Below are 25,522 nucleotides of genomic sequence, written 5' to 3'. Positions count from 1 at the left end.
CCTGACTGTCAGCCTGATGGCCAGACTATAGTGGCCCACTCTGATGCAAACATCATTTGGACATAACAGATCTGTCACAAAAGCGAGCCATCACACTGAAGAACATGTGCGGTGAAGTATCTTTCCAAGAAGGCCCAAACTATAATGGACTCCACTGTGTCAAGGCTACAGTCAGCTACCAAGGGCTGAGAGAACTGCAGCAATATGCAAGATGATGTCCCCAGAGCAGTCAACAGCAAACTATCAATCAACAGTACAAACTCCAGTTGTGATTGACAGACTTACCTTACTGATGAGATCTCCGATCATGCCATTCCAGGAGCCATTTGAGGTAGGAGAGCCATACTTCCCATCAGCCACCTGGTAGATCTCATACTTGAAGCCCAGAATCTTGGCCAGAGAATCCAGGACATCGATGGAGAAGCCTTTGTAGCGTTTAGGTTGGCCAAGGATGTTCTCAGCTACCATCACAAAGGGATCCTCCTGTTGGATAACATAAATAACACAACATCAGTTGGGCTTAGAAGTACAACTTAACTTTAACTACATGACTTGGCTCAACATATACTGTAGATGTAGTGTCTTTGTGTAGCCAAAAGTTGAAACACTACTGTACATTTTACAGAGTTTCATTAACTGGTCCAGTTCAACCGACAGGTAGAACAGTATTTTTTTCATTTAGGACTTTTGTGTGACAACTTTCTGAAGACTAGCTGCAGTTTCTAAGTCAAACTTCATCTTCATAACAAGTCTTCTGGGTGGTTGTTGACCTGTAACACCCATTACTGTGGATATGTGACACTTCATCAGGCAGAAAATACCACTCTAAATTTACTGCGGTAAACCATGGCTCTTCTTTATGGGAGAGAATGTCAGGGCTGAACTGAATGGGTGGAAAGTGAGTTGAGGAGGAAAGCTGCTGGGGTGGACTGGAAAAACGACATGATTAAATGGCACTGCCAAGAGGAAGCCGAGCAGAACTTATTTGAATAAATATGGAGCAGGTAAATCTTGTGTGAAGAGAGAGAACAGAATGTTACTGGACCAGCAGCTAAGGAAGAGCTGTATGGTTGGAGTTTATGTCTTACTGATGTCCTAGATCAGGGCCGGCTCTAGCCACTAAGTGACATAAATGACTGCTTAGGGCCCCCATGGCTGCTAGTTTTTAAGAACTCAGTCGGGGTTTCAATTTACTGTTGAGGGTTAGAATAGTAGAATACACAAGGTGCAATTTCAAAATTTGGTTGTACATCAGCAGTTTTTCTCTTGTTATGTCAGTCACTGGCCCTAGAGTGTAGCCTGTTTGCCAGGTAGCCACTGGAGAGAATGGATATCTGGCTACCTGTTTGCCAGGTAGCCAGTGGAGAGAATGGATAACACACACCACATGAACACCAGTCACAGCACAGAGGTAAACCAACCAATAATACCTCATACAATAAGAATGTTAGAGCAACTCAGAGGCAACTTCATAGAAACAACTGACCAGAAAGAACCCAGTTATCAACCACACGGGATTTGCAATAATCTGTATTACCTCCCAGTGGAGGAGTGAGTGGGGCATGACTGTATAAACCAAATTTCAGTAGTCCCTCAAAAAATCAATACAGTTCAAACAATAATAAAAAATTATAAACTCACACGCAACCTCCCTTTCAGTAAGTACTGTTGTGCAAAAGTTCCACAGAGGCACAAGAAAAAAAGGAGCACAATGAGAGATTTTTTTTTCCCAGTGTAAAGGACTGAAGAGAGAAATAGAAAGAGCGAGAGAGGGCTTAGCTGTTGAAGGCTACTCCAGTGTTGAAGCTTTATTCTTACCTTCCTCCGCCTGACACACTCTTTGGTTAGTTTAGTTTGTATCATAAAAACTCCACAACAATGTTGCTAACGATCCATGCAATCAATGGAAAGAGCAGTCCCAACAGATTCTAAACACACAGTAGAGCTGTACACGGCGATCTGACTTAAAACTTTCATAAACTAAGCGCGGCGAAAATAAAAAAGACTTCTGCAAAGAGTTGCACACACCGTCAAAACTGCCGCGCCAACCGAGAGCTATCACACAGAGATGGAAGAGCTATATTTATTTCCTCCTTCCTGACAGCTCGTGTGCTCCTAAAGTAGTACAGGATGTGCAGAAGTGCAGGATTTCGCCACAAACTTGTAGTAATGATGGTTGAATTCCAAACGCAGGGCACGAGCCCAGGGGCCCTGACCTCCGGAGGTCCCCCATTGATTTTGTTAGTCACTCTCACTCAGATATCATATTAACATGGTATAAATCATGGCAAAATTAGTAGAATAACTGCAGGAAATTAGCTATAAAAGTGCAAAAATGTCTCTCTACCCTAAGGCAAAATGAAAAATTTTGGCCACTAAAATGTTGCTTCGGGCCCTCAAAAGGCTAGGGCCGGTCTTTTCGTAGATCTACAGAGCCAGATGGAGAAGAAGACCTCACATTATGTCCTAATCCTACTATACAAGAAATAACATAGTGACCTGGCGGCGTATAGCATCAAAGTCGACAGTTGGCAGTGAGATGGCAGTGAGATGGCAGTGAGTTGCAGTGAGTTGGCAGTGAGTTGGCAGTGAGTTGGCAGGGAGATGGCAGTGAGTTGGCAGTGAGTTGGCAGTGAGTTGGCAGTGATTTGGCAGTGAGTTGGCAGTGAGTTGGCAGTGATTTGGCAATGATTTGGCAGTGAGTTGGCAGTGAGTTGGCAGGGAGATGGCAGTGAGTTGGCAATGAGTTGGCAGTGAGTTGGCAGGGAGATGGCAGTGAGTTGGCAGTGAATTGGTAGGGAGTTGGCAGCGAGTTGACAGTGAGTTGGCAGTAAGTTGGCAGGGAGTTGGTAGGGAGTTGGTAGGGAGTTGGCAGTGAGTTGGCAGTGAGTTGGCAGTGAGTTGGTAGGGAGTTGGCAGTGAGTTGGCAGTGAGTTGGCAGGGAGTTGGTAGGGAGTTGGCAGTGAGTTGGCAGTGAGTTGGTAGGGAGTTGGCAGTGAGTTGGCAGTGAGTTGGCAGTGAGTTGGTAGGGAGTTGGCAGTGAGTTGGTAGGGAGTTGGTAGGGAGTTGGTAGGGAGTTGGCAGTGAGATGGTAGTGAGTTGGTAGTGAGTTGGTAGGGAGTTGGCAGGGAGTTGGTAGGGAGTTGGTAGGGAGTTGGTAGGGAGTTGGCAGGGAGTTGGCAGTGAGTTGGTAGGGAGTTGCCAGTGCGTTGACAGTGCGTTGACAGTGAGTTGGCAGTGAGTTGGCAGTGAGTTGGTAGGGAGTTGGCAGTGAGTTGGTAGGGAGTTGGTAGGGAGTTGGCAGGGAGTTGGCAGGGAGTTGGTAGGGAGTTGGTAGTGAGTTGGTAGGGAGTTGGTAGTGAGTTGGCAGTGAGTTGGCAGGGAGATGGCAGTGAGTTGGCAGGGAGATGGCAGTGAGTTGGCAGTGAGTTGGCAGGGAGTTGGCAGTGAGTTGACAGTGAGTTGGCAGTGAGTTGGTAGGGAGTTGGTAGGGAGTTGGTTAGGGAGTTGGCAGTGAGTTGGCAGTGAGTTGGCAGTGAGCTGGTAGGGAGTTGACAGTGAGTTGGCAGGGAGTTAGTAGGGAGTTGGCAGTGAGTTGACAGTGAGTTGGCAGGGAGTTGGCAGTGAGTTGGTAGGGAGTTGGTAGGGAGTTGGCAGTGAGTTGGTAGGGAGTTGGTAGTGAGTTGGCAGTGAGTTGGCAGGGAGTTGGTAGGGAGTTGGCAGTGAGTTGGCAGTGAGTTGGTAGGGAGTTGGTAGGGAGTTGGCAGTGAGTTGACAGTGAGTTGACAGTGAGTTGGCAGTGAGTTGGCAGTGAGTTGGCAGTGAGTTGGCAGTGAGTTGGTAGGGGAGTTGGCAGTGAGTTGGTAGTGAGTTGGTAGGGAGTTGGTAGTGAGTTGGTAGTGAGTTCGCAGTGAGTTGGCAGGGAGTTGGTAGGGAGTTGGCAGTGAGTTGGTAGTGAGTTGGTAGTGAGTTGGTAGGGAGTTGGCAGGGAGTTGGCAGGGAGTTGGCAGGGAGTTGGTAGGGAGTTGGCAGTGAGTTGGCAGTGAGTTGGCAGTGAGTTGGTAGGGAGTTGGCAGTGAGTTGGCAGTGAGTTGGCAGGGAGTTGGTAGGGAGTTGGCAGTGAGTTGGCAGTGAGTTGGTAGGGAGCTGGCAGTGAGTTGGCAGTGAGTTGGCAGTGAGTTGGTAGGGAGTTGGCAGTGAGTTGGTAGGGAGTTGGTAGGGAGTTGGTAGGGAGTTGGCAGGGAGTTGGCAGTGAGTTGGTAGGGAGTTGCCAGTGCGTTGACAGTGCGTTGACAGTGAGTTGGCAGGGAGTTGGCAGTGAGTTGGCAGTGAGTTGGTAGGGAGTTGGCAGTGAGTTGGTAGGGAGTTGGTAGGGAGTTGGCAGGGAGTTGGCAGGGAGTTGGTAGGGAGTTGGTAGGGAGTTGGTAGGGAGTTGGTAGTGAGTTGGCAGGGAGATGGCAGTGAGTTGGCAGGGAGATGGCAGTGAGTTGGCAGTGAGTTGGCAGGGAGTTGGCAGTGAGTTGACAGTGAGTTGGCAGTGAGTTGGTAGGGAGTTGGTAGGGAGTTGGTAGGGAGTTGGCAGTGAGTTGGCAGTGAGTTGGCAGTGAGCTTGTAGGGAGTTGACAGTGAGTTGGCAGGGAGTTAGTAGGGAGTTGGCAGTGAGTTGACAGTGAGTTGGCAGGGAGTTGGCAGTGAGTTGGTAGGGGAGTTGGCAGTGAGTTGGCAGTGAGTTGGTAGGGAGTTGGTAGTGAGTTGGCAGTGAGTTGGCAGGGAGTTGGTAGGGAGTTGGCAGTGAGTTGGCAGTGAGTTGGTAGGGAGTTGGTAGGGAGTTGGCAGGGAGTTGGCAGTGAGTTGACAGTGAGTTGACAGTGAGTTGGCAGTGAGTTGGCAGTGAGTTGGCAGTGAGTTGGCAGTGAGTTGGTAGGGGAGTTGGCAGTGAGTTGGTAGTGAGTTGGTAGGGAGTTGGTAGTGAGTTGGTAGTGAGTTGGCAGTGAGTTGGCAGGGAGTTGGTAGGGAGTTGGTAGTGAGTTGGTAGTGAGTTGGTAGTGAGTTGGTAGGGAGTTGGCAGGGAGTTGGCAGGGAGTTGGCAGGGAGTTGGCAGGGAGTTGGTAGGGAGTTGGCAGGGAGTTGGTAGGGAGTTGGCAGGGAGTTGGTAGGGAGTTGGCAGGGAGTTGGCAGTGAGTTGGTAGGGAGTTGGCAGTGAGTTGGTAGGGAGTTGACAGTGCATTGACAGTGCGTTGACAGTGAGTTGGCAGGGAGTTGGCAGTGAGTTGGCAGTGAGTTGGTAGGGAGTTGGCAGTGAGTTGGTAGGGAGTTGGCAGGGAGTTGGTAGTGAGTTGGTAGGGAGTTGGTAGTGAGTTGGCAGTGAGTTGGCAGTGAGTTGGTAGGGAGTTGGCAGTGAGTTGGTAGGGAGTTGGTAGGGAGTTGGCAGGGAGTTGGCAGGGAGTTGGTAGGGAGTTGGTAGGGAGTTGGTAGGGAGTTGGTAGTGAGTTGGCAGGGAGATGGCAGTGAGTTGGCAGGGAGATGGCAGTGAGTTGGCAGTGAGTTGGCAGGGAGTTGGCAGTGAGTTGACAGTGAGTTGGCAGTGAGTTGGTAGGGAGTTGGTAGGGAGTTGGTAGGGAGTTGGCAGTGAGTTGGCAGTGAGTTGGCAGTGAGCTGGTAGGGAGTTGACAGTGAGTTGGCAGGGAGTTAGTAGGGAGTTGGCAGTGAGTTGACAGTGAGTTGGCAGGGAGTTGGCAGTGAGTTGGTAGGGGAGTTGGCAGTGAGTTGGCAGTGAGTTGGTAGGGAGTTGGTAGTGAGTTGGCAGTGAGTTGGCAGGGAGTTGGCAGTGAGTTGGCAGTGAGTTGGTAGGGAGTTGGTAGGGAGTTGGCAGGGAGTTGGCAGTGAGTTGACAGTGAGTTGACAGTGAGTTGGCAGTGAGTTGGCAGTGAGTTGGCAGTGAGTTGGTAGGGGAGTTGGCAGTGAGTTGGTAGTGAGTTGGTAGGGAGTTGGTAGTGAGTTGGTAGTGAGTTGGCAGTGAGTTGGCAGGGAGTTGGTAGGGAGTTGGTAGTGAGTTGGTAGTGAGTTGGTAGTGAGTTGGTAGGGAGTTGGCAGGGAGTTGGCAGGGAGTTGGCAGGGAGTTGGCAGGGAGTTGGTAGGGAGTTGGCAGGGAGTTGGTAGGGAGTTGGCAGGGAGTTGGTAGGGAGTTGGTAGGGAGTTGACAGTGCATTGACAGTGCGTTGACAGTGAGTTGGCAGGGAGTTGGCAGTGAGTTGGCAGTGAGTTGGTAGGGAGTTGGCAGTGAGTTGGTAGGGAGTTGGCAGGGAGTTGGTAGTGAGTTGGTAGGGAGTTGGTAGTGAGTTGGTAGGGAGTTGGTAGGGAGGTTGTAGTGAGTTGGTAGGGAGTTGGTAGTGAGTTGGCAGTGAGTTGGTAGTGAGTTGGCAGGGAGTTGGTAGGGAGTTGGCAATGAGTTGGTACGGAGTTGGTAGGGAGTTGGCAGGGAGTTGGTAGGGAGTTGGTAGGGAGTTGGTAGGGAGTTGGTAGGGAGTTGGTAGTGAGTTGGCAGTGAGTTGGCAGTGAGTTGGCAGTGAGTTGGTAGGGAGTTGGTAGGGAGTTGGCAGTGAGTTGGTAGGGAGTTGGTAGGGAGTTGGCAGGGAGTTGGCAGGGAGTTGGCAGTGAGTTGGTAGGGAGTTGGTAGGGAGTTGGTAGGGAGTTGGTAGGGAGTTGGTAGGGAGTTGGTAGGGAGTTGGCAGTGAGTTGGTAGGGAGTTGGCAGTGAGTTGGTAGGGAGTTGGTAGGGAGTTGGCAGTGAGTTGGCAGTGAGTTGGTAGGGAGTTTTTTAGGGAGTTGGTAGTGAGTTGGTAGTGAGTTGGCAGTGAGTTGGCAGGGAGTTGGTAGGGAGTTGGTAGGGAGTTGGTAGGGAGTTGGTAGTGAGTTGGTAGTGAGTTGGCAGGGAGTTGGTAGGGAGTTGGTAGGGAGTTGGTAGGGAGAAAGCACTTACCAGTAGTGTTACCACTTTGACCGTCACTCCTTGCATGCCGTTTTCTATCCGACTCTCCTTTAGACTACCGTTCAGCCCACGAGTTGAGTCCCAAGTTGCCAACTGAGAGAGAGAGAAAGGGAAAGGGAGATGAGAAGGGAGAGGGAGTGTCAGCAATATAATTAAACAATCTATTATCTTCAGTGAAAACACAAATTGGTGTGTGATGACAAATCTAATCACCATAGTTGGCACACATGACTCACTCACTTTTAAGAAGCACAGGGAACTGGCCATACAAATAGATGAGCTGGTCACCAAGGCAACAAGAGCTGCCTCTAGCATAGTAACATGGTCCTCTATCTAAATGCTACATCAGCCGCACAGCTTGCAACCATACTGAGGGAGTACGGACTGAGCAACATATCATGGCAATAGACGCTGATTGCTAGAGTTGGTGGTGATGACATTGATGATGATAATGATGATGGGAATGGAGATAATGATGTAGACATTGACGGTGGTGCCAACAACAATGCACTGCAAGGGTTACAAATAAAACAGAAACATTATTATGTTCATCTGAGAAAAAAATACAACATCTACTGTGTGAAAAGTTATTTCTCAAATCTTTTACGGAAACAAATCCTCGTCCTTCAATGTTCTTCAGCTAGTGCAACTCAATGTATTATGCAACTAATACAACAACATGAATGTCAGTTTGACAGAATGACAGCCAATGAAAGCAGATAACACACATCCCATTGGTTTAACCACCTCAATGAATCCCAATCCCCTCACGAATCCCAACCCTCGCTCTATTCTGGCTACCTTTGCACCTCACTGGGGAAGTAGAAGTTGTCTTTACTGTTAAGTTCTTAATCACAGTTGCTAGCTGGACAAAGAACTGACAGCTCTTTGGTAGCAGCCCAGGGACCAAGCTGACAGGACAAGAGAGCTGGCCTCAGGCCAGACACCAGGACTGTATCTACACAGAGCATAGCTCAGTCTTCCATATGCAGCATGCCCTCTCACATGGCCTTCCTGCTGCCTGCATGCTATTACAATAATGGTGGGCTGAATGTTTCAAAACTAATATAAAACACTTTTCTTATTAGCTTGTTTCAAATCATGTTTATCATTTTTTTCTTTTGGTTTGTTGGGTTTGTTCCAATCACATACTTTCTCCCACTTTCTATCAGACTAGGAAATTTAAATTAATGTATTAACTCATTACAGTAAAACTTAATTTCACGCAGTTAATCCCTTTTAGCACTATTCCCAGTAGTCCACTATTCACACAAACCCATTCATACAAAAGGTCAGTTAAGACCTTGGGAGTCTTTGTTCTGTGCCAATAAAAGAGATCCTTCCCTGCTTTAATATGACACACAATCGTATACTGTGGTGTTGTCTATTGTCTGGATGGTGTAAAACCCTGTGCAACAGAGTGAACCTCCCAGTGCAGGAGACCTTACAACTTCCATTCACAACGAAGGACTTCAGTAACCCTGGAGAGGAGAACAAGAAAGAGGAACGGGAGATCAAACCTCTTAGCCATGGGTTATTTTAAGACTTGGGGATTTCATCACAAGCCCAACTCTAAACTTTCTAGGCTGATAGCGTTATGAAATATTGAGTGCTCCCTCGCTCATTCCCTGTTTCTTTTTCTCTCAAATTGAACATGATTTGTTGGGTTTGAAAGAGGAAGGAAAAAACATCTATTTGCGTAGATTGAAAAGCCAAGTTTTTCATGCTGTGTATACAGTGCATTCGGAAAGTATTCAGACACCTTGACTTTTTCCACATTTTCTTAGGTTACAGACTTGTTCTAAAAAAAAATTATCATCATCAATCTATACACAATACCCCCATAATGACAAAGGAAAAACAGGTTTTTAGAAATGTTTGCTAATTTATAAAAAACAATTGAAACTGAAATATCACATTTACATAAGTATTCAGAACCTTTACTCAGTACTTTGTTGAAGCACCTTTGGCAGCGATTACAGCCTCCAGTCTTCTTGGGTATTATGCTACAAGCTTGGCACACCTGTATATGGGAAGTTTCTCCCATTTTTCTCTGCAGATCCTCTCAAGCTCTGTCAGGTTGGATGGGGAGAGTCACTGCACAGCTATTTTCAGGTCTCTCCAGAGATGTTAGATCGGGTTCAAGTCCGGGCTCTGGCTGGGCCACTCAAGGACATGCAGAGACTTGTCTTGGCTGTGTGTTTAGGGTTGTTGTACTGTTGGAAGGTGAACCTTTGTCCCAGTCTGAGGTCCTGAGCGCTCTGGAGCAGGTTTTCATCAAGGATCTCTCTGTACTTTGCTCCGTTCATCTTTGCCTCGATCATGACTAGTCTCCCTGTCCCTTCCTCTGAAAAACATCCCCACAGCATGATGCTGCCACAACCATGCTTCACCGTAGGGATGGTGCCAGGTTTCCTACAGACATGACACTTGGCATTGAGGCCAAAGAGTTCAATCTTGGTTTCATCAGACCAGAGAATCTTGTTTCTTATGGTTTGAGAGTCTTTAGGTGCCTTTTGGCAAACTCCAAGCAGGCTGTCATGTGCCTTTTACTGAGGAGTGGCTTCCGTCTGGCCACTCTACCATAAAGGCCTGAGTAGTGGAGTGCTGCAGAGATGGTTGTCCTTCTGGAAGATTCTCCTATCTCCATTGGGTTCTTGGTCACCACCCTGACCAACCCCCATCTCCCCCTATTGCTCAGGAAGAGTCTTGGTGGTTGCAAACTTCTTCCATCTAAGAATGACGGAGGCCACTGTGTTCTTGGGGACCTTCAATGCTGCCAACATTTTTGGTACTCTTCCCTGTGCCTCGACACAAACCTGTCTCAGAGCTCTACAGACAATTCCTTCGACCTCATGGCTTGGTTTTTGCTCTGACATACGCTGTCAACTGTGGGACTTTATATAGAGAGGTGTGTGCCTTTCCAAATCAAGTTCCAATCAATTGATGTTACCACAGGTGGACTCTCAACAATTTATAGAAACATCTCAAGGATAATCAATGGAAACAGGATGCACCTGAGCTCAATTTCGAGTCTCATAGCAAAGGGTCTGAATACTTATGTAAATAAGGTATCTGGTTTTTATTTGTAATAAATTTGCAAAAAATTCCAAAAACCTGTTTTTGATTTGTCATTATGGGATATTGTGTGAAGATTGCTGAGATTATTATTTTTTGAATAAGGCTGTAACGTAACAAAATGTGGAAAAAGTCCATGGGTCTGAATACTTTCCGTATACTGTATCAGTGCTTGTGGAAAGCATGGTAAGAATGTTTCAATGAAAGTATACTTTGGGTAAACACATTTGTTTATATATGCCTACTGTGCAGTGTACAAAGCAGGATCAATGCCAGTAATGTGGATTCTGTGAGAAGCCTTTGTCTATCATTTACCGCCAATGTAAGCCTCAACAGAAACATCTAGCGATCAATGTCAATACATTCAGGACAGAACACACTCTGTGAGTGTACAAACACTACTGTATGTCCAAATAAAAAAGACAGACAACGGGATAGTGATGATCTGATGTTCCTTTATCCCTCAAAACTCCTTTCTAATGGTCCAGCCTCTGCTTGTTCTTGAAGACCTTCAGATTATACTGCAAAACAGGGGACTATCTTACTCATACTTAATCACTGTACAAAGAAAGTCTGATTGGTTCTCTGGCTTCCAAAGACAGCGTAATGATCTTGCTGTGTTTCTATAGGGAATTCATTTGGTTTGTGGGTGGGATATTAGACATTTTAGTCATTATCCAGAGAGACATATAGGAGCAATTAGGGTTAAGTGCCTTGCTCTGGGGCACATCAACAGATTTTCCACCTAGGGATGCAAACCAGCAACCTTTTGGTTACTGGCCCAACGCTCTTAGTCGCTAAGCTACCTGCCAGATAGCAACATTCGGTTGTCTTCTAAACTCTAACTTTAAGCATCAGCTGTCAGAGCAGCTTACCAATCACTGTACCTGTACACAGCCAATCTGTAAATAGCACACCCAACTACCTCATCCCCATATTGTTATTTATCTTCTTGCTCTTTTGCGCCCCAGTATCTCTACTTGCACATCATCATCTGCACATCTATCAGTCCAGTGTTAATGCTAAATTGTAATTATTTCGCCTCTATGGCCTATTTATTGCCTTATCTCCCTACTCTTCTACATTTGCACACTGTACATAGATTTTTTCTATTGTGTTATTGACTGTACATTTGTTTATGTGTAACTCTGTGTTGTTGTTTTGTCGCACTGCTTTGCTTTATCTTGGCCATGTCACAGTTGTAAATGAGAATTGTTCTCAACTGGCCTACCTGATTAAATAAAGGTGAAATAAAATGTTTTAATTAAATTAAAAAGTATGATGATGAAGATCAGCTTCTCTTTGCACCTGGTCAATGTATTTAACAATCTAGTCTAACACGTCCGGATTCATTTGGTCCTTGTGTGTGTGTGTGCTTGTGTGTGTGTGTGTGTGTGTGTGTGTGTGTGTGTGTGTGTGTGTGTGTGTGTGTGTGTGTGTGTGTGTGTGTGTGTGTGTGTGTGTGTGTGTGTGTGTGTGTGTGTGTGTGTGTGTGTGTGTGTGTGTGTGTGTGTGTGTGTGTGCGCATGTGTATGTGTGTGTGTGTGTGTGTGTGTGTGTGTGTGTGTGTGTGTGTGTGTGTGTGTGTGTGTGTGTGTGTGTGTGTGTGTGTGTGTGTGTGTGCGTGTGTGTGTATGTGTGTGCGCATGTGGTGTGTGTGTGTGTGTGTGTGTGTGTGTGTGTGTGTGTGTGTGTGTGTGTGTGTGTGTGTGTGTGTGTGTGTGTGTGTGTGTGTGTGTGTGTGTGTGTGTGTGTGTGTGTGTGTGTGTGTGCACACGCTAAATGTCACTGCTTTCTCCCTGCTTCACATGGGGCTATTTTCCCCATGAGTGGGCAGGTCCTCTGGGGACCACAGAGAACTCTCTCCAGGCCCTTTACTAAAGACTTCTACTACACAAAGCTCCGCATACAAAGGTCATACAAAAGAACACAACCATGTCCTTTGTGACATGCAGATAACACATAAAGCAGATAAGAACGCTACAAGATGTACTGTAATGTCTAAAACCTTTTTCAATAGATTTGTTTATTTGTAACACTTTACAATACATTGAGTGCACTTGCATGCCCGCGTGTGTCTTAGTGCAGAGATCAACACAAAATGACTAACTTTGATCTAGCATGATTTTTTCTCCATATAGGATTATATTTCAAGAGAAGCTCTGACGAAGGCCTTGAGGCCGATACGTAAAGATTAATGAAGAGCAGTGATACTAGCAAGACTAGTGTGCAGGTTTCTTATTTTTTCTCATCTTATTCAACTGTTACCATGCACCTGCAACGAAGGTTACTCAGATATGCGATTGCCTTTTGAATTAAGAAAAGTAGAGAAACACAAATGAATAAATTACTAACGATTTTGTAATGTTCTTCTTCTTGGAAAGGAAATGCTGCTGTGACGACTATAGTTTATGACAGCTATTGACACTGATATGGTAACTGCAGGCTTATCTAGTTTATAACTATCCATAACAGAACTCCACAACACTGAACTATGCAAAGGATGTCAAAACACCTTACACTCAAAACTACATAATGATCTTCAGCATCAGTTCCAAGTTTGCAAGGGAATATACTGTTCATTTTCACAGTCCCCTCCAAAAGGCCTCATTAAAACAGTTTGCCTTTTTTGAGCTATTTCCACCATCAGCACCAAAAGCCTGATGTTTACATATCGACATCCCCATCACACCACCAAGATCCTAATTTACCACAAAATTCTTACTCCCTCGTAGTCTGCCATGCAGTGTGTGTGTGTGTGTGCGTAGAGAGGTCTTAGTGAATCTTTTTAGTCCCATGGTTACCTGTGTGTCCCTTAACTGGGATAAAACGATGGGGCGGGGTCTGAAGCTTTACCCCCCCCCTGGAATATATGATAAACAATCTTAGCATTGAAAATTACACTTTAAAGAGCTCCAAAGCAGAGACAGGCAGATGTGGCGCCTGTCTGTCATTCTAGCCTCCCACGAGCCTCCACTACGCTTTCTCTGCGTTAGATGGTAATAGAGAATAAGAGAGGGAAGGAATGCGAGAGAGAGAAAGAGAGGGTGGTAAAGAGAGATTACCTCTCGACTTCCCTGCGAAGATTACATCGCTCAGAGAAGAGCCAATGAGGGTCATGGCATATGGCTAGGATGGAAGTCCTATGTTACCTAAGGGACTTCTTTCTCTTACACTCACGCTCTCTTTTCATCTGTTTTTCTTCCTGTCTATTTCTATCTGTGTACGATATGTATTCAGGAGGAATAACAGACAAATGAATAGCTTTTTAAATGAGAAACATGAGTAGGAACTCATTAACTAAATCTGCTGACTGAATACAAGTTGAAATTAGAAACTAGAACCACAACATACATCGCTTAGCAGCACTGAGCAATAGCTAGAGGAAACTAAGTGTACATATAGCAAATAGGAAATAGTATTTCACTCTTCATTTGGTTCAGACCCCAATAGTCGCTTCAATTGAGAGGCATCAGGTCATTGAAACAATGGATTGAATGCAGATAAATGATGATGTAGGAGAGGTAACCGAGAGGACCAGAAAAGTAACATGATAATGTCCTTAGATCCTACTCGACATTATTTCAAAAGATAATTTTCCAAAGTGAGACTATGTTGTTTGTGATGTCCGACGTGAGAAATCTGAATCAATCCCACACTCACCACCAGGGGCCTCTTTACCAATATTGTGTAGAAACTATTTTAAAATACTACTTGTGAATGGAATTTAGAATTTTGTATCAAACATTCCTGTGAGCGTCACACCCACACCAGTAAGAGATAACCATTGATAAATACCTATTGCTCTCAGCCTTGGTGCTCTGTGCGCGACCTTGGCTATTTGCATTTCAAAACACCCCTAATTAATAATTTATGGTATAAATCCTCCCTTTAAACCACGTGGGGAATATACAACTCCATACGATGAAATACAAAGTCGCAAACAAAAAAAGGCAGATTTTGCTGTTCTGCAGAATGAACGAATCGTGCGTACCACCTGGCCACACACACATTCAACAGCGTCATTTGCAATCTTTTGCGCATCACATAACCTATCTCCTGCACATTAAGAGTGGCCTGTTCTGTTGAACTCGTTTTGGAATGGTGCTCTTATGGTGATGTTGGTGTCGTCTATTGCTCCGTTCATATTTGGGAACCCATGGATGGCAAAGAAACTCCTCTTCAACCTGTTGTGCGATGGTGTATGGAAATTGTCATTTACAGTTCCTTTTGCTGATGATTGCATCCAAAACATTGGCTAATCGAGGGCTGTGAGATGCCGATCGGCAAACTCCCGCTAAAAAGTGCCCGTTGCAAAAAACCTGAGGGTGGAGATCACTTAGATGTGCACCGGAATAGCATGTGTTTGCCTTTTTAAAGTAGGTCAGAAACCCTCGCAAAAATCCTATAAGATTGGTTTTGGGAAACGATATCTGATGAGCCAATCTATACTTTCTGCAAAAAAAAGTCTCACCTGTCTCTAAAAACCCTCTCTCTGTGAAATGCAGAGTGTGCCAAATCTTCCAACAGAGCAAGATCAGGCTCTCATTCGATTTCCCATTATCTCTGGCTTTTATAGTGGTTTCACTTTCACATGTGCCTCTAATTGAACAAATACTGTACTTTATATGGATTATTATTGTAAGAAATACACTGATGTGGTCAAATGATATGACTGTCAAGGTATGTTGCATGAATTCACAATGGAAATACAATGAAATATTATTTAATTATTACTCTACAATTTCAGGCATTTTCAATATATACAGTGCATTGAAAAGTATTCAGACTTTTTCCACATTTTGTTATGTTACAGCCTTATTCTAAAATGTATTAAATTGTTTTTTCCCCCCTCATAAATCTACACACAATACCACATAATAACAAAGCAAAAACTGTTTTTTAGACATTTTTGCAAATGTATTAAAAATACAAAACTGAAATATCACATTTACATAAGTATTCAGACCCTTTACGCAGTACTTTGTTGAAGCACCTTTGGCAGCGATTACAGCCTCGAGTCTTCTTGGGTATGATGCTACAAGCTTGGCACACCTGTATGTTGGGAGTTTCTCCCATTCTTCTCTGCAGATCCTCTCAAGCTCTGTCAGGTTGGATGGGTGTCGCTGCACAGCTATTTTCAGCTATTTTGTTTGATCGGGTTCAAGTCCATGTGTCTTTCTATATCATGTCCAATCAATTGAATTTACTACAGGTGGACCCCAATCAAGTTGTAGAAACATCTCACGGATGGTCAATGGAAACAGGATACACCTAAGTTAAATTTCGAGTCTCATAGCAAAGGGACTGAATACTTACGTAAATAAGGTATTTCTGTTTTTTAATTTTTTATTTGCAAACATTTCTAAAAACTTGTTTTCACTTTGTCATTATGGGTTATTGTATTTGATCCATTTTAGAATAAGACAGTAACGAAACAACATTTGGAAAAAGGCAAGGGGTCTGAATACTTTCCGAATGCACTGTATTTACCCCATCCTACGCTTGACAGGCCATTCCCTTATTCCACCACTTTGCACTGTGCGTGCGTATGGTCATGGCTGTGCATGCATTTACGCACACTCTCAAGCAAACGTTCATATTCATAAATCTCACACTTTGCATGGAAATTATCCCACGCATGTTTTATGCACAAATTATTGCCTACGCATGATTGACAAATGAGGCCCCAGGAACATATGAACAGGCCATTAAAGGGGAAAGTGGAGAGCTACTTGTGTTTGTGTCTATTGTCCCCAGTAAATGGTCATGCTGCTAGAGGAAGGCAGACAGGAATACTGATAATGAACAACAACACTGAATGCATCTGGCATGCCATTAGCTGACCCACCCGTGCCCTGCCTCTAATGATTTCAAGAAACCAGTGTTCCAGTGTTTGTGTGTTCTCTGCATGCTGTCTCTTATGTGTCTGCACCTGTTTTTCAGCACAGGTAGTGTCCTCATCTGACCTTGTGTGTAGTATGCATGTTACAATAATAATAATAATTGATTACATTTGCAAAGCGCATTTCATTATACAGAATAATCTCAAACTGCATAAAATAGAAATATACATATATATTTTTTACCTATACTGTGTGTGTGAGCGTGAGCGTGAGCGTGAGTGTGTGTGATTTCCGCATTTGCTAATGGCCATATTATGATGAATTGGCTTCATAACTCCAGTTAGGTAGTCTAGTGATTAAATCTTCATTACAGCGCCCAGTCTCTCCCTGCTCCACATAGATTGCCAGTAAACTAATTTCCTCTTTATTCTGCAGTAATTTTGTGACTGAACCAACAGCAAACAACTCTCACAGTACACACAAACAAAGCATACAATTTTCTGGTTAGGGTTAGTTCGTTTTCACACACCGTCCCATCGTTTAATCCCAGTTAAGAGACACAAAGGTAACCATGGGATTGAAAAATATATTCAGAAAGAGCTCCCCACACACACACACACACACACACGCACACACACACACACACACACACACACACAAAATACATTCCTTGATGTTTGGTCTCCAAATTAATGTTGTTAATTTCCACTTGTGGCTCTTCCAATTGAGATACTGACCCACTAATGAGTATCAGAAGTAAGTCTGTGATAGCTACTGAACCACTGTACTCCACTGTATCTGCAGAACATAGTATGTATCTCTTTAAGCTGGTATAGTTGTCTTGGTCTCAGCTCCACTCTATTGCCTGATAGAGATCTCCAGTAGAGGGCACTCTTCCTCCTGACACTTGACAACTACATTCATACCCCTTGTCTTCTTCCACACTTCCACATCAGGCTGAATTCAAAATTCTACTGAAAATGAAATATCTCATTTACATAAGTACTCACAACCCTGAGTCAATACTTTGTAGAAGCACCGTTGGTAGTGATTACAGCTGTGAGTCTTTCTGGGTAAGTCTCACCTGGATGTTGCCCATTATTATTTTCTAAATTATTCAAGCTCTGTCAAATTGGTTGTTGATCATTGCTTGACAGTCATTTTCAGGTCTTTCCATAGATTTTATAGCAGATTTAAGTCAAAACTGTAACTCAGGAACATTCACTGTCTTCTTGGAATCTGTGTTTGAAATTCACTGCTCGACTGAGGGACCTTACAGGTAATTGTATGGGTGGGGTACATAGATGAGGTAGTCATTCAAAAATCATGTTAAACAATATTATTGCACACAGAGTGAGTCCATGCAACTTATTATGTGACTTGTTAAGCAATTTTTACTCCTAAACTTATTTAGGCTTGCCATAACTAAGGGGTTGAATACTTATTGACTCAAGACATTTCAACTTTTCATTTATAATTCATTTGTGAAACATTTGAAAAACATAATTCCACTTTGCCATTATGGTGTATTGTGTATATGCCAGTGACCAACAATCTTAATTTAATAAATTTTTCATTCCGGCTATAACACAACAAAATGTGTAAAAAGTCAAGCGGTGTGAAAACTTTCTGAAGGCACTGTATGTGCTGACAGGTATGTTATGGAACCCCACTGAAAGCAGACACGGCCCAATACAGAGTTTGATTGCGTATTTTCTTTCATGACCCGAAACAAAACGTATCAATATGACAAACAAACTGCGAGTGAAACAGGATGTCCATTTGCGTTGTTCAATATTGACTCACCCGTTTGACATCTTTACCAAACGTCTCACTGTAGCTGGTCCCCAGGATCTCAAACTGGACGTGGGAGTTGGAACCTCCTGCACGGAAGTCCATCATTCCTGTGAGCCCGGTGATCCGTCTCTATGGCAACAGCATAATAACAAGGATATTTTAAGTGGTCTCTAATCAATCAATCAAAAATCAAATGTACTGTATTTTATAAAGCCCCTTTTGCATCAGAAATTGTCACAAAGTGCTTTACAGATATCCAGCCTAAAATCCCATAGAGCAAGCAATGCCTCCCTAGAAGGCAGGAACCTAGGAAAGTTCAATGTTTTAATATGCTTTGAGTGGTCTATAACATGTTCAGCAATCATCTAAGTTGATTGCTGAACATTTCTGTGAAGTACACGAGAACATAACCTATGCATTAGTACCAGTGGATCAAGAACCATCCAAATGAGGTGGTTTGGCCAGGATACTTTATACACTCATACTGAACGGCCTATAATATAGCTACTACTAGCTGGACCAAGGTTACCAGCTCAATCCCCATACATAACATTAAGAACCTGATTGTAAGTCAATGATAAGAACATGTGCTGATAAGGACATCTCCTGTAATAAAAGGGGTGCAAAATGACGTGCGTTTGATGATGTGCAAAGTAAGTGCAAATGGCTCAGTTGGTAAAGATGATCGAGGACTATATGACAAGGAGGGCCGAGCACGCCCCCATTCTCATCGACAGGGCTGTAGTGGAGCAGATTGAGAGCTTCCAGTTCCTTGGTGTCCACATCAACAACAAACTAGAATGGTCCAAACACACCAAGACAGTCGTGAAGAGGGCATGACAAAGCCTATTCCCCCTCAGGAGACTGAAAATATGGCAACTGCCTGGTATGGCAACTGCTCGACCTCCGACCGCAAGGCACTACAGAGGTAGTGCGAACGGCCCAGTACATCACTGGGGCCAAGCTTCCTGCCATCCAGGACCTCTATACCAGGCGTTGTCAGAGGAAGTCCCTAAAAATTGCGAAAGACTCCAGCCACCCTAGTCATAGACTGTTCTCTCTGCTACCGCACAGCAAGCGGAACCGGAGTGCCAAGTCTAGGTCCAAAATGCTTCTTAACAGCTTCTATGCCCAAGCCATAAGACTTCTGAACAGCTAATTAATCAAATGGCTACCTGGACTATTTGTATTGACCACCCCCCTGCCCTTTTTTTTTTTACGATGCTGCTACTCACTGTTTACCATCTATGCATAGTCACTTTACCCCTACCTACATGTACATATTACCTCAATTACCTCAACTAGCCTGTACCCCCGCACATTGACTCTGTACCGGTACTCCCAGTATATAACTTAATTATTGTTATTTTATTGTTGCTATTTTATTTTTTACTTTAGTTTATTCAGTAAATATTTTTCTAAACTTTTATTTTTCTTAAAACTGCAGTGTTGGTTAAGGGCTTGTAAGTAAGCATTTCACAGTAAGGTCTACACCTGTTCTATTAGGCGCATGTGACAAATAACATTTGATTTGATTTGATGGTGCTTGGGTGCCAGGGTGGTGGGTTCAATTCCCATGGGGGCCCAGTACATAAAAGTACAAACAAATGAATGTCCTCACTACTGTAAGTCGCTCTGGATAAGAGCGTCTGCTAAATGACTAAATTGGAAGTGAGTGGTTGAGTGAAATTGTGATTAGTCATCATGACTTCAAAAGAGAACCATTATTATTACAATAAGTGGTTCACTTTTTTACATTTTCATGAAAACACTTTTGTTCATTTATAAATTATTAATTTTATGAAGTGTTAAATCACAGCCTCTAAATTGATGTAATCAAGTACATTTTGTTCCAATATTTTGTTAATTTGGATAAACACAAAAGACGGAATCATTCTCCTTGTATATCTGTTTTCAAAGAGCTTAGATCCATTTCTATGTAATATGACTTAGTCTGCAATGTCGTGTGGTGCCCTACCTTCTGGATGGTGTCCAGCATAGACCAGCCTCCATTCCAAGGCTTGGTGGACTTCCTCATGCAGTTCAGACTGGCCATGCTATGCCACTTCCTGTCCTCCAGCTTACTGTAGAAGGCGTTGGCCAACATCAGCACACTGTCATACAGGTACAAGCTGGAGACCTGGGGAGAAACAACACATCAAAATATATTCTATGAAAGGTGTTGAGCAGAATCAGCAGTGGCTACTATTATCCTAGTTATAACTATTATCCTAGTTTGAGACCTTGCAGGGAAAAACTCCCAAAACGAGATACTCAAAAGTACTTGTTGAACCGTGTAAAGGTTAACAAGACCAACATAAAAGTGGCTCCTCTCTGCCACTGCACCTGTGAGGTTTTGGGGAAATTAAGTTCTCAGTAGGGAATATACACTTTTCCCAGCATGGCCACAGAATGAAAGGGAGAGACAGACCCATGGTGCTATCCACCTGGGGAGCAGAACACACTCGGCCTGACACTGCAACAACAGCTTTTATGTTACAGACAAGAGATATGAAAGACCACCTCAAGTTATTTTATGATAGAAAAATACATGTCTGTTGAAATGCCACAGAGCATTTGTGGTCCAGCTTTTCTAACTTGTCTGTAGGAAATTGTGATTGTGATTTATTGAAGGAACACTGGACAAAGACGAGCCCAAACACGTTCCCTGGAATTTTCAGTTGGTATACAAATAGGCGCAATGGATGCCTGAATCCACAGCATGCTTTCATTATGAGGGACACCAACAATGGCATGTATGAATGGCAGGGTACACCAGTAACAACATGAGAGATATTTGCTGAATGCCACCATTCCTCAGGCACCCCAGTCACAGACTGTTCTCTCTACTACTGCATGGCAAGCGGTACCGGAGCGCCAAATCTAGGACCAAAAGGCTTCTCAACAGCTTTTACCCCCAATCCACAAGACTCCTGAACAGGTTTTCAAATGGCTACCCGGACTATTTGCATTGTGTCCCCAGCCCCCCCAATCCCTATTTTAGGCTGCTGCTACTCTCTGTTTATCATATATGCATAGTCACTTCAACTAGACATTCATGTACATACTACCTCAATTAGCCCGACCAACCGGTGCCCCCACACATTGGCTACCCGGACTATCTGCATTGTGTCCTGCCACTCACCACCTGTCGACCACTCTTTTACGCTAATGCTACTCTCTGTTTATCATATATGCATAGTCACTTTAACCATACCTACATGTACATATTCAATCAGCCCGACTAACCGGTGCCTGTATATAGCCTCGCTACTGTTATGGCCTTGCTAACGTATATAGCCTCGCTACTGTTATTTTTCACTGTCTTTTTTACTTTTGTTTATCTATTGTTCACCTAATACCTTTTTTTTTTTACTTCGAAATTGCACTGTTGGTTAGAGCCTGTAAGTAAGCATTTCACTGTTCCATTGTATTCGGCGCACGTGACAAATAAACTTTGATTTGATTTGAACTCTGCTCCTCTATCATTGTTCAACCTGTCATCAGGTCAATAAATGTAGTACTCTTGTCCTCATTACAGAGGATTTAATGGGACATTCAATCCAAATGATCATATTGGGTATAGAACAAACACACCTTCTGAGTTCAAATGAATGTGACAGTGGCAAATAAAGTTCACAAAATGGTCACAATTGTAAAAAGTTACAATATAGCTAATTCAATTGAAATTGCAATCTATATTTGTCCCCTCTGGCTCTGAAACGAAGGCTGCTCAAGCATAAACACACTTACCATACCTAAAGGATTTGTTATCATTGAAGCTTTATGATGGTTTAATGCACCACTTGATGAATCCTAAGAAAGCAAGTCTGGTGTACTTTACATAATAATGATTTGACACCCGTGCATTTCTTCTCTGACAAATACTTTGGTCTTCAGTTCTCCTAGGAAATGCAACTGAGAACCATGTTTTTTTTGGGGTGGGGGGGGTGACCATCTGTCCTAAACAGTGTTCTACACTAGCTATGGAGCCTGCATAGTAAGTCACGGTCACTGCACACTAGATGGAATACAGAGAACATTTCTAAGACATTTCTAATGTTGGAAATCTGTGTGGCTGTGCAGCCCTGTGTAATCTAGTGATGGTGACAGACTGAGGGTTTAACATTGAAGGAAATGACACCGTGTTAGAATGATGACAACGTTCAATGTTGTGATGGCGCTGACGGGCAACTCGCTATCGTCGCCCTTCAGTATTGTTTTGGTCATGGTCATGTTTCGTCAGTACGTGGGGTGATGTTGGGTGAATGACAAAGTACTCTGTGGAGTTCACTGATGGTGTGGATATATGGTGTGGCTGACGGTCATTAATAAAGTAATCTCAGTCACACTGACCTCCAGGGACTGCAGGTAGCCCTCCTGGGGGTCACAGAGCAGGGAGGAGATGCGGTGGTTGTTCCTCATGCACCGGATGTTGGTGTCTCTCCACAGAGGGAAGATCTGCCGTATGACGGTCATCCGGCCCAACGAACTGTGGACCAGCTCCATGATTTCTGTGTCACTCACCTCCTGCGGCAAAGAAGAGAGGATGGGGTGGGAGGGTTCATGGTCAAAACCATGAAAGAAAATCTAATAATTTACTAAAATGTTCACACTCTGTAGGAACTGGTCCAAAACGGCGTATTCACACATTCATTATAGGACTAGGTACATGGTAACCATAGTGTAGGTACATGGTAACCATAGTGTAGGTACATGGTAACCATAGTGTAGGTACATGGTAACCATAGTGTAGGTACATGGTAACCATAGTGTAGGTACATGGTAACCATAGTGTAGGTACATGGTAACCTTAGTGTAGGTACATGGTAACCATAGTGTAGGTACATGGTAACCATAGTGTAGGTACATGGTAACCTTAGTGTAGGTACATGGTAACCATAGTGTAGGTACATGGTAACCATAGTGTAGGTACATGGTAACCATAGTGTAGGTACATGGTAACCATAGTGTAGGTACATGGTAACCATAGTGTAGGTACATGGTAACCATAGTGTAGGTACATGGTAACCATAGTGTAGGTACATGGTAACCTTAGTGTAGGTACATGGTAACCATAGTGTAGGTACATGGTAACCATAGTGTAGGTACATGGTAACCATAGTGTAGGTACATGGTAACCATAGTGTAGGTACATGGTAACCTTAGTGTAGGTACATGGTAACCATAGTGTAGGTACATGGTAACCATAGTGTAGGTACATGGTAACCATAGTGTAGGTACATGGTAACCATAGTGTAGGTACATGGTAACCATAGTGTAGGTACATGGTAACCATAGTGTAGGTATTGATTAAAAAGTGAATCTTGTTACCAGTTCGTGTAACAGTTGAGTATTAGTAGGATTAATCAATAGCCCAATCAATAAATGCAAGCAATAAACACTCTTTCCAATGTCAGGTTTTCAATTAGTTTTCAGCTGAATATGGATTGGGATCATCACTGTCTGATATCTCTCTGTTCCTCTGATCCAGGTATTCCCAAACTGGGGTAAAATGCCGTCAGGGGGGTGCCAAATAAAATTCACATTTTCAAACAGTCCATTGATATTTTCCAATGGGGCTATACATTTGGGTAGCCTCGTTTCACTGCCAAAAATAAAATAAAATAATCTAGTGTTCAGCGAAATAACAACACAATGTCAAATACAGGTAGCCTAGTCAAATAATTAACATCCAATCACATTAACCTTTACTCTCTCGCGGGAATTCTACTAACGGTCCGCATGTAGCCAAACGTAGCTGCTGCTCATTCCGTTTGCTTGAAAATTGGTTTAAAAAAAGTAAGGCAGGAGACACATACCAGCTCTACTGGTAGTACTGCTATTACCAGCAGTACTACACCTGCACCTGTCGACGACACAAGTTGTTCTGCTTCCACGAGCACATCCAATGCTAGCATCAGTAATTCTACATTTGTTGTTAGCCCAGCTAGCACGGACACTGACAGTTGTGAATCTGATGCAGCCGAAGAGCTACTGGCCCCTTACCCGGGAAAGCACCAGACAACAGACAGGGACGTTGGACCATCGAAGAGGTGCAAATATGATGAGAACTACATTGATTTGGGGTTCACTTATATTGGGAGTAGTGCCTTTCAAAAGTACTACCTCACAACTCGATGAAACCTTCACTCTTGAAAAATAAGACACGGGGGTTTTTGTAGCGAGAATTAAGACGACTTCCGAGTAGTAAGACATATATAAAAGCAACAGATACCATTAATAAGAAGGGGCTAGAAGCGTCTTATATGGTGAGCTACCGAGTGGCTAGGACAGGCAAGCCCCATACTACTATGGGGGGTCAATTAAGGAAAACATCCTCTTCTGCAAACCACTGGAAACCAGGACAACAGGAGAGGATATTTTTTATGTACTGGACAGCTTTGTGACATCAAATGGACTTTGGTGGTCAAGATGTGTTGGTAGCTGTACTGATGGAGCAGGGAGACAGTGGAGTGGTAACGCGCGTGCAAGCAGTTGCTCCTGACACCACTTGGGTACACTGCAGCATCCACCGAGAGGCTCTTGCTGCCAAAGGAATAACTGACAGCTTGAAAGACATTTTGGACACTACAGTGAAAATGGTTAACTTCGTTAAAACAAGGCCCCTGAACTCTCGTGTATTTTCTGCACTATGCAATGATATGGGCCGCGACCATGTAACGCTTTTACAACATACAGAAGTGCGCTGGTTATCAAGGGGCAAAGTATTGACACGTTTTTTTTTATTGAGAGACAAGCTTAAAGTTTTCTTTACTGACCATGATTTTCACTTGTCTGACAGTTTGCATAATTACGAGTTTCTCACACGACTGGCCTGCCTGGGTGATGTTTTTTCTTGTCTGAATGATCTGAATCTAGGATTACAGGGACTCTCTGCAACTATATTCAATGAGCGGGATCAAATTGAGGCTATGATTAAGAAAAGTTGGAGCTCTTCTCTGTCTGCATTAACAAGGACAACACACAGGTCTTTCCATCATTGTATGATTTTTTTGTGTGCAAATGAACTAAAGCTTACGAACAATGTCAAATGTGATATAGCGAAGCACCTGAGTGAGTTGGGTGCACAATTACGCAGGTACTTTCCCGAAACGGATGACACAAACAACTGGATTTGTTATCCCTTTCATGCCCTGCCTGGAAATTGCAACAAGCGGTTCTGTGAAAATGGAATTTAATCAGAAGCCACTGCCAGATTTCTGGATTGGGCTGCGCTCAGAGTATCCTGCCTTGGAAAAATCACGCTGTTAAGAAACTGATGCTCTTTGCAACCATGTACCTATGTGAGAGTGGATTCTCAGCACTCACTAGCATGTAAACTAAATACAGGCACAGACTGTGTGTGGGAATGATTTAAGACTAAGACTCTCTCCAATACAACCCAACATTGCAGAGTTATGTGCATCCTTTCAAGCATACCCTTCTCATTAACCTGTGGTGAGTTATTCACAATTTTCAATTAACAAATAAAGTTTTATATCTAAGATGATTAAATAAAGAGCAAAATTAATGATTATTATTATATTATTATTTGTGCCGTCGTCCTATAAGAGCTCTTTATCACTTCCCACGAGCCGGGTTGTGACAAAAACTCACACTCATTCTTATGTTTAATAAATGTATTGTGTGTGTGTGTGGCAGGCTTACAATGATGGCAAAAAACAACATTTGAGAGTGCGTTGACCCTGGTGCTAGAGGGGGTACGCAGCTGGAGGTTGAATGTTTGAAGAGGTACGGGACTATAAAAAGTTTGGGAACCACTGCTTTGATCAATTGACAAATAAACAACA

The 25,522-nt window shown here is 43.7% G+C and overlaps 1 protein-coding gene across 2 annotated transcripts in view; it reads right to left on the bottom strand.

The window, feature by feature from the left end:
* The window catches only part of LOC139562290 (glutamate receptor ionotropic, delta-1-like), a 365,031-nt gene that overhangs the window by 26,903 nt on the left and 312,606 nt on the right, over positions 1-25,522 (bottom strand). For both annotated transcript variants that reach the window (XM_071379865.1, XM_071379866.1), the window contains exons 6-10: positions 22,065-22,238; positions 19,687-19,848; positions 17,718-17,837; positions 6,979-7,080; positions 286-483 (exon numbers count right to left, since the gene is read on the bottom strand). In XM_071379865.1, coding sequence (XP_071235966.1) covers positions 286-483; positions 6,979-7,080; positions 17,718-17,837; positions 19,687-19,848; positions 22,065-22,238 — 756 coding nt within the window. The remainder of the gene's footprint in view (positions 1-285; positions 484-6,978; positions 7,081-17,717; positions 17,838-19,686; positions 19,849-22,064; positions 22,239-25,522) is intronic.

Source organism: Salvelinus alpinus, chromosome 32, assembly GCF_045679555.1.
Source record: "Salvelinus alpinus chromosome 32, SLU_Salpinus.1, whole genome shotgun sequence".
NCBI lineage: Eukaryota > Metazoa > Chordata > Actinopteri > Salmoniformes > Salmonidae > Salvelinus > Salvelinus alpinus.
This window is presented reverse-complemented; position numbering and strand designations above follow the sequence as displayed.